We start from the raw sequence: 9,303 nt of genomic DNA, 5'->3' as shown, positions 1-9,303 counted from the left end.
AATGTTTTACGATGTATCACAATATAAAATTATTATTGTACTTTATAACAATATGCGCGTTCATAGAATTATATCGCATAAATACGCAATATATGGCATTTGATTCTAATTTAATTGTATATCACATAAATACTTATTTAAAAAAAAAAACACTAATGGCACATAATACAAATTATTAATCGTACAAAACTAAAAATATTAAAAGATAATAGAATATTTAAGATTCCTTGTACATATCTTGAGATTGCTCGTTTTATATGCATTAATGCATCTATATCTGATGCGTAAGTACATTAGTTAGAGGCACACAGAGGCAACATCGCGCTTTGAAGAATTATTTGAAAATTTATACAAACGCGGGTAAAAATTTCGAGTTTGTACGTAAATGTCCAGGACGGATGTTTATATTAGTGTAACCAAACATGCGTAATTTCCTTTTTGATTTTGCACAGTACACTAGGCAATGTACATTTTATTGATATCGCACAAACAGTACATTTGATAGGTGTCCAAAGGCACTGCAAAAGCGATGAACGCAGTTTATTATAAAAGTGTCGGCGATCTCGGAGAACCAATATCATCAACTAATGATGTAGTATAAAGAAATAGAAAGATATCCTTATCCTTATGTGTAAAATTAAAAGTATCATATTCACATCACACATAATCTCATTATTATGTACTGTGTCTTATTGCCGCTTCAGTTATAAAGTATTTATCGTACTTTTCTTACTCTACGTCGCAATTTCGTACGTTCCACGTACGTACGTAAGCTCGACCCTATCTTACGATTTTCGCGACTAGTACAAAGAATGTAAAACGTCTTTCGCGTACGTAACAGTTTCAGGAGGAATGCGAAAGAATGTTCCTGCAGGCGCGTAACGTCAATCCAAAGCTGGATCACAATAAAACTGGCACTGTTAAAATGCATTTGCCATTGAGACCTCAGTAAGCTCATAAATTATATATACTTATACGCATTAGTTGTGTCCATTTTCACAATATAAAGGTAACGCATATCAACTGCGCTTCAATCATCAGCATTATCATCACTATCACTGACGTGGCACATTCAAGTCAACACAATCTGACATCAAATGCACAACACAACACCCATGACAACCAAATGTGCTCAACCTTGGAAGTATAAAAGTCTTTCATACGTGGTCTTTCTCTCAAGAGAAGAAATTAAAAATGCCACACATTACGTTCATGTGCAAGGAGGAGGCTGCTGTTGCGGAGAGGGAAGGGGCGCGACTGCGGCGGCGGCAGCAGCAGCATAGGACGACGGGTCTGAGGGATCGAGAAGCGGTGGCGGTGGCGGTAGGCCGCTACCACCGCCGCCTCTTCCTCTACCTCGGCCTCTTCCACGACCCCGACCCCGGCCCCTCCCCCTTCCGCGTCAACTCCGCCTCTCTGGCATCCCTATGTTGCTCGTTGTCTTTTCCAGGTAGGCCAGAGGCCCCTGAAGGGCGCTACTGCCCATACCGCCAACTGGGAACCCGGTGGCTCTACCACCTACACCACCCTGCGCCATGAACATGCCCTGCTGACTGACGGGTACACCAACTCCCTGAAGACCTGATGTAGGTGGTCCACCAGAACCCTGTTGCACCTGCAAAGTCACACTAAATGAGGATGTATCGTTAGGAACGCAAGGGAGAATTTCTACTGGCACATGTATACGTGCAGGGGAATGTAGTGAGATATGTAGAGTGTATATGTAGGGGAATGCATGAGAGTGTAGTGAGAAAACAAAATAATACAACAAAAACAATAAATTTCTACTCGATATCTATGTTTGTCTCTGATATGATATTATAAAAAAGAGAACTGTGCAAGCTGTTCGCGAAACAGCTATCCAAAAATATATTCCACATGCTGCATACTGTTCAGAAAGATAGACACGCGCGGGCGAACAGCCAGAATCGGATTTGTCGGGAATAATAATATATAGGCGAGGGAAATAAAAAAAAAAGTACAATGTTATTTTTCTTTCTTCTTTTTTGCAATGAACAAAGATATTTATTATGTCATGACATCTATTTGCGAGTCGAGACAATGTAAGTGAAACAGATCCAGACACTATCCAAATTGCAATGTGGGTATAATGCTTCTTTTATGAGTTATTTATGAACTTAAGATTTAAATGTTCTATATATCATTATTATCATAGAGATGAGTAAAGAAATGTATCTTTATCCGCGGAACACTATAGAAGGAACTCGACGGTATTCTAATTTACAAATGACAATGTTTTACTACAGATTTTTGTAATCGAAATGCAGTTTGTAACGTTTCTTGATGTGCATGCAATATCTACATGCAAATTATTTTATGCATACAGAGAATGACGCGAAAAAATGTCACTCGTGAGAAGAAGTATTTAAAAAATGAAATAAAAAACCCTGACTGTATGTTCATCGTTCTGTTATATAAATGTGATCTTTTTTATGAAATAATGTCAAATGTGGTCACTAGGTCTTCCTATTAATGTAAAGTATAATATATATATTATAAATACTCCTAAGTTTTATTATTGCCATTATCAGATTTATTACATTTCATTTTTCTTTTTTTTTTTACTAAGTATTTGTACATATTATTGTACAAATTATTGTATATTGTATTCATTGTTTTGGCATCGTCTTACAATAACTGTTTGTACATATAGTTAATTCTTCGATACTTTTCTCACGATGAAAAAATTTATATTTTTGTATATAATCCTATCTTGTAGGTAATTATAAAAAAAATTTAATCTATTCTCTTTTGTACAATACATTTTTACGTTTGTGTATAGGAATTGTATAAGGCACTATCACACGTAATATTATAATCGTCGTGCGTATGTGGGGAGACCCGATTATTTTCTCGATGATCCGTATGAAAAATTTAGCGATATTCTATAACATTTTGAAGTGAGTATTTCCGTCATCAAGAGAGGGAGACAGAGAGTGTGTGTTTACTTAATAATATGATTTTCATAAATGTGATTCTCCAAACACATGCGTTTTCTCTCGTACAGACATATACTCACACATGTAAAGCAATCATACATTTCAAATGCAACGAATAACAGAAGGATATTGCGATGCATCATTATAATGATTGTATAATTTATTATTTTTCAATAATGTATATAATATTTCTATATTTCTCAGTAATATATACAATAATATATTGCAATATCCTCCTGTACATATATATGTACACAAATATACATTATAATATATACATTTAGTATATGCATATATTACACGTAATTAATACGTATAATTACGATATATATTATAAAAAAGCGAGTTTCGCGATATAAATATGATTACCGTTGTACAAGAATAGATTTAACATTAAAATCTCATTTAAAAAAAATGATTAATAAATTGTATGAACAATTTGATCAATTTACGATTTAAAATAACTACACGAAATAAAAATCGCTTAATGACGGAAAATCGCTAAAAGGTATAAACAATCCCGTTTCCTCTAATATCTCCACGTCACTATCGCTCAGTTCAATCGTACTATTAGTCGTTTCTTTCTCACACTTGTTTTCTTCTTCCTTTTAATTAGTAAAATGTACGTTTAATATCAAATTTAACAACAATCTACTTGAATAATAGGAAAATTTTAACTTTGATCGTAACAGCGTCACTTAAATACCTGTGATTGCAACGGATGTTGCATTTGCTGCTGCAATTGTTGCTGCAATTGTGGATGCTGCTGCTGCTGCTGCTGTTGCTGCAGTTGCTGTTGCAATTGCTGCTGATGCTGCAGTATCTGCTGCTGTTGCTGCATCGAAGCGTTACTGCTACCACTCGCAGTTTGCGAATTCTGCCCGCTTTGATTTCCGTTTGGTAACCCTATCGACATTAATACTAATGTTATTGAGCATCTCATTGAATTAGGTAACTATTGTTAGTCTTAATATTAATATTACTTAATATTACCACTGGGTGCTGGGCCTTGAGCGGGCGACTGCGCCCATCCTTGCAGATCCGACAACATATTCTGCCAGACAGCGATCTTCTCGTTATGCCTTCTTATCAGGTCCTCCTTGCGCGCCAGCTCTGATCTCAGATCTTGAATCTCTTCCTTGACACACAGCTCAGGTTTTAGCGCAGACAGGAGGAATCTCTTTTGCAAGAAGAAAGCCTCCATCTGCCTAGCCAGGTCTATGAATCTCATGGTAGCCTGTTCCATTTCCGCACGACCTTCGTCTTTATCCACTATCAAACCACCAGATGCGCCAGTTCCACTGTTACCCAATCCCTCGTCCTTTGTCAATATACTCAAACATTGCTGGAAAGCAATAATTAATATTCAATAAACTATGCTCACATTCTAGAATATTTCAGAAGCTTTAAATTTAGAATCAGACAACGCCCAAGAAAAATATATATTAATTACTTCGTTATATTTTTAACTTATATGAATGTTTCTCTTAAGAAATCTTTCAAGTATATAACAGGTTCTCTTGTTCTTAAGAAAATTATAAAAATTGAAGAAATATATATTCCATTATATAATCTACATATTCCATTTAAAGACTGAGACTTTTATCTCTATAAATATTTATATTATCAGAATTATTTTTCTAATACTTTTCGTTTTTTGCTGTATTTCAGAGTTAAAGAGTTCTAATAATTCTATCTTTTTCAAACCACTTTCACAATCAACACTTGCCAGCAATCATCACTTTCACTTTCCAATTACATAAAGCCACATCTATTTTCAGGTAAAAAAAAAATACCATTTCCATTTGAACAATGCTGCGAAATGCTAATAGTGATGCACGTCAATAGAGCAATGATGGAGCATTTATTCGACAATTCTTTGAGTTTTACATCCCAGATATACCACGTTTGCGAGGAAATGCCACCGAGCTCCTCAATTATGCGGACATGAATAACGCGCGATACATCAATCAACGACGATACGGAGAGATGTAAATAGTTGAATTCTACCTGAAATGATTCTTCAAACTCATCAACGAGGTTACCACCACTGTTGGTCGGCGTCGCCATTACACAGGTGTATCCGCGCGTTCGCGGATCCGCGCGCGAAAACAACCGTCTCGATTTCGCGCCGCGCTTGACGACAACAGGCTCGTGCTCCTTCTTGTCCTTGATCCCGTATGATCACTGTAATCCCGTAGTCCCTGTGCGAATGTGCGAAACTCATCCCGCATCCCGCATGCGACCCATGGTGGAAGAACACAGGTGTGCTCTTGCGCATATATTTCTAACAACCAATGAGAAATTGATGCCAGATACCTCCATCTTGCCGCGGTACAGTTTGAATTTGTAGCGTCAAGTGGACCGCAGCCTTACTTATTTATTTTTATGTTTTACTTATTTATTTTTGTCTTACAAATAGAAGAACCATGATAATCTTGAAATAACTTTTCCATAATTTTCGCTGTTTCAAATAATTCGACACAAGGGCTGATTATTCTTCCTCTAGAAATATGATTAATCCAGTCGTTATCTGGATTAATCAATAATTCTGTTGGGGTTCCGAAAAAAATGAATATTTTTTGAATTCTTTCGAGAATTGTTTTTACACGTTTTTATTGAACACGTACTCATGATGATATGTCACAATATCACTTGGTACAACCTTAAATGTTTTGAAACTGACACTTAAAAATGGTTGCATCTGGCATCTGCGCAGAACCGTATGAAATTCGTCACGAGTATGAGCACACCTGTGTTCTTCCACCATGATGCGACCCCTTCCCGCCGATTTGACACGGTCATAGATATACGATATCTATGATGAAGACACGAGACAGAATTTTTAAGTGTTCGGTATTGATAAGTCCGATCTTCAATTTCACATTATTGGGTAATTATCAACGACATTATCGACGAAATTATGCTCAATCGATGCGTTTTTACACGAACCGAAAGAATCTGGCAGAAAAAAATGTCGCCCTGCCCCGCGACGCGAGATATTAAATAGTTGACGAGATGTACATACATACGTAGCAACTTGCGTTCCAAAATTCACTCTGAGTAACTAAAATCTATAGTTTACGTCACGTACATACACTATAGCATTTCAGTTAACTAAAAAGGCCATTGCACGTACCAAAGTCTTAGTCATAAGCCTAGTTTACACCGATCACTTGATACGCGTATTAAATAGTAAATAACTAGTAAATAAGTCTGATTATTGGCTGATCAGTTCAAATATACTATTTGATACGCGTATCAAGAGATCGGTGTAAACTAGGCCATAATCGTAAGGCCGTAAGAAAATAGACCAATCACAGTCGATTATTCTCCTTGAGCTCGAGGAATAATCGAGTGTGATTGGTCTATTTTCTTACGGCCTTACGATTATGACTAAAACTTTGTTACGTGCAATGGCCTTAAGGTGGAAGCACATAAAATTGCAGGAGACATAAGCAGAATGCAGAAGTCATATGCGCATGCGCTATGGTATCTGTTAGAGCTTTACGGATACCATAGCGCATGCGCATATGGCTTCTGCTTTCTGCTCATGGCTCCTGCAATTTTATGTGCTTCCACCTTTAAGGCCCCGGACACACACTTTTTCGTAACAGTAACAGTAGGATTTCGACCAATCGTGTTACTCGATTCGGGAACGTACGGTCGTACGTTTTCGAATCGAGCAACGCGATTGGTCGAAATCCTACTGTTACTGTTACGAAAAAGTGTGTGTGGCCAGCTTAAGGGTCGACAGGAGTAAGAGTAGAGACCTCTGTCGGCCGGTCGGGAATTACGGATTCGCTTTTCCCAAAGTTTAGCCTAATTAATTAACGAATCTCACTTTACTTATGCTCGTTTTAATCAGTAAGATCAGCCGCAAGCCGGATTTTGGAAAAAGGATCGAAATAAAATTTATAATAAATGTGCGGGAAACGCGCAGCTAGACACGGGTCAGGTTGGGTCAGCTCATAGAGATATAAGAATTCTTATATCTCTATGGGTCAGCTGCGAGTCCGTATTTTATTATAATAAATTTTTAAGAGCCGAAATGCAAAATCCGGCTCTGTACCAGCTTGCGGCTGATCTTACTGATTAAAATGAGCCTAATTTTAATGAGATTCATTACGTAATTAGGCTAAACTTTGGGACAAACGATTCTCATTAGTAAGAGCAGCTTATGGGGAATTTCCGTGGTAACAATACTGACAAGGGCTGTGTAAGCTGTGTTCAGACTAGTTCAGAGGTGCCAATGGTGCTGTTTGCCCGCTGCCTGCGCGCCTGGTGGGGACACGCACATAGCTGACGGATCCGTGTACGTGTGCGCTGGGCGCTCGGCGGCGACTCGGCGCGGCTCGGCCAGCTTCGGGCGGGTAAAAGATATACTGTGCTACTGTGGTAAAAGAGCGCATACATAAGCATAGACATAGCCGGTTCGAAAGTCGGCGTATGCGTTCATATGCGCGTCGGCTGACTTGGCTCGTCTGTTATGTTTCGCGTATCCCTTCTGATGTTGATTTATGATTAAAATATATATTATGACATTGCACATGACAATAAAATATCTCTTCCCACACTAGGCGTGAAACACTATCGTGTGTCTCTTATTTAAAAGTAATGAAACTAATAACAAAAAATGTTAGTGAAATTGATCAATTACATAAATAATATCTAATGAAACTATATTATCTTTATTTTGAAAATAAACTGTATAAAAGAAATAAAAAACAGAAAAAGCGTAAATAATAGAAATCCACTCTTGGCCAATATGTACGCTTTCTTCTAAAAAAAATCATGTTATTAATGTAGAAAATAAATTATTGTTAACACAAGAAAAGTGAAATAAAACATTAAATTATATATTGTTTGTTTTAGAAATATTGTTTTAATAGTATAATTACTTCGCTAATGGCAAATACATGTAATATAAAATTTAAAAAAGTAATAAATTATTTGTGCAACAATATGATAAATTTATTGTAATATTTGTTCTCAAATAAATGCATGGACAACGTACATATTGTTGCTCAACGGAAACCGCGAGAAGGTGGTGGTCTCTTCCGTCAAGAGGAAATGTAAAAATTGTTTTCTTTAATATTAAAAAAAACAATTCTTTACATTCCCTACGAATACAGATAGAACAAAGAAAGAGAAAGATAAAGAGAGAGATAGAATTGGTATAAAGGATAAACATAAAAAAAATATAAAAGAATAGACAAGAATATACAGGACAGAACATAGAAAAAGAAAAAATATTAAAAGAGTATTAGTTTTAATTTACACGATTTATAATTCACGACAGTTTGTGACAAAATTGCATTGTATAAAAAAACATTCAAAAAATTAGAGGTACATGTAAAAAAATATATACAGATACAGACATATGTATACATACATACATTAATTATACATCTTCAAATGTTCTCTAGATTACAAAATACAAAACATAACAAATAGAATTATATAATTTTTCTGACGTGAATTATATTAGATTGTCTAAAGTAACCTTTACACTAGAAATACCAAATAATTTTCTACCGTTTCAATTTTTAAAAGTAATGTTACATTAATTATGTTAAACATCAAATAATTTTTTTATTATAATCTACATTTTCTACTTTTACAATAAAAAACAGGATATTAAAAAATATGTAGAAACGATTGAAAATAGCTTTTGGTATTTCTAGTGTTTAATCGGAAAAAAGTGCACATGTTTTATTTATTATAATACTGAAAATAATAACATATTTATAGCAAAAATATTTCCGAAATCATCCAAACTATTACAACTACAGTCAATTTTTGAAATTAACAAAAGAAATATGTTATAATAAAATCAAAATCGATATAAATAATGTTATTACAAAAAAAAACAGATATAAAACTTAATTTATAACCACGGATTACATACACATATATACATATATGTATTTAATGAAATAATAATATGTATATTTCTTCCATATTTTTTACACAATTTAAAATAGAAAAAGTTGTTTGATTTTGCCAAGAGAAACATTCTATAGGAATGTCGTACTTAAAAGTACAGTTTTGTGCAAAATTATGTGCAGTTGTTTAAAAAAACAACGTTTTAAAGGACTGTCAATCAAAACCCGTTTTTATCTTGAAAAACTAACATGAAATACGTACATTACGTCCGTACATTCAACGTACGTTGAATACCTCGTCAAATAATAATTTATTTTCTTCTTTACCAATGACTATTTTAAACATTTTGTACAATATATTGTAATACAGGCCGTAGAGCTGTGTTCCGAAATTGACTGCCAGTGTTAAAAATCTATAATACATGTGACGTGACCTATAGATTTTTAGTACTGGC

At 35.1% G+C, this 9,303-nt stretch overlaps 1 protein-coding gene across 2 annotated transcripts; it reads right to left on the bottom strand.

The window, feature by feature from the left end:
• Positions 1-807: 807 nt before the first annotated feature.
• Positions 808-5,191, bottom strand: LOC112464714 (mediator of RNA polymerase II transcription subunit 28-like). Of its 2 annotated transcripts, none has more exons than XM_025031869.1 (4): positions 4,971-5,187; positions 3,954-4,305; positions 3,667-3,866; positions 808-1,615 (listed from the first exon to the last, which is right to left on the bottom strand). In XM_025031869.1, exons 1-4 carry the CDS (start codon positions 5,028-5,030, stop codon positions 1,403-1,405), a joined length of 825 nt encoding a protein of 274 aa, XP_024887637.1. In that variant the 5' UTR covers positions 5,031-5,187; the 3' UTR covers positions 808-1,402. The 2 variants fall into 2 exon arrangements, with proteins under 2 accessions (XP_024887637.1, XP_024887639.1); XM_025031871.1 differs by lacking the exon at positions 808-1,615 and adding an exon at positions 3,401-3,565 and having other exon boundaries at positions 4,971-5,191.
• Between the last annotated feature and the right edge of the window lie 4,112 nt (positions 5,192-9,303).

This window comes from Temnothorax curvispinosus, unplaced genomic scaffold (genome assembly GCF_003070985.1).
Source record: "Temnothorax curvispinosus isolate PA1 unplaced genomic scaffold, ASM307098v1 QBEX01014483.1, whole genome shotgun sequence".
Taxonomy (NCBI): Eukaryota; Metazoa; Arthropoda; class Insecta; order Hymenoptera; family Formicidae; genus Temnothorax; species Temnothorax curvispinosus.
The sequence above is the reverse complement of the archived record's forward strand: the minus strand, read 5'-3'. Positions and strand labels throughout refer to the sequence as shown.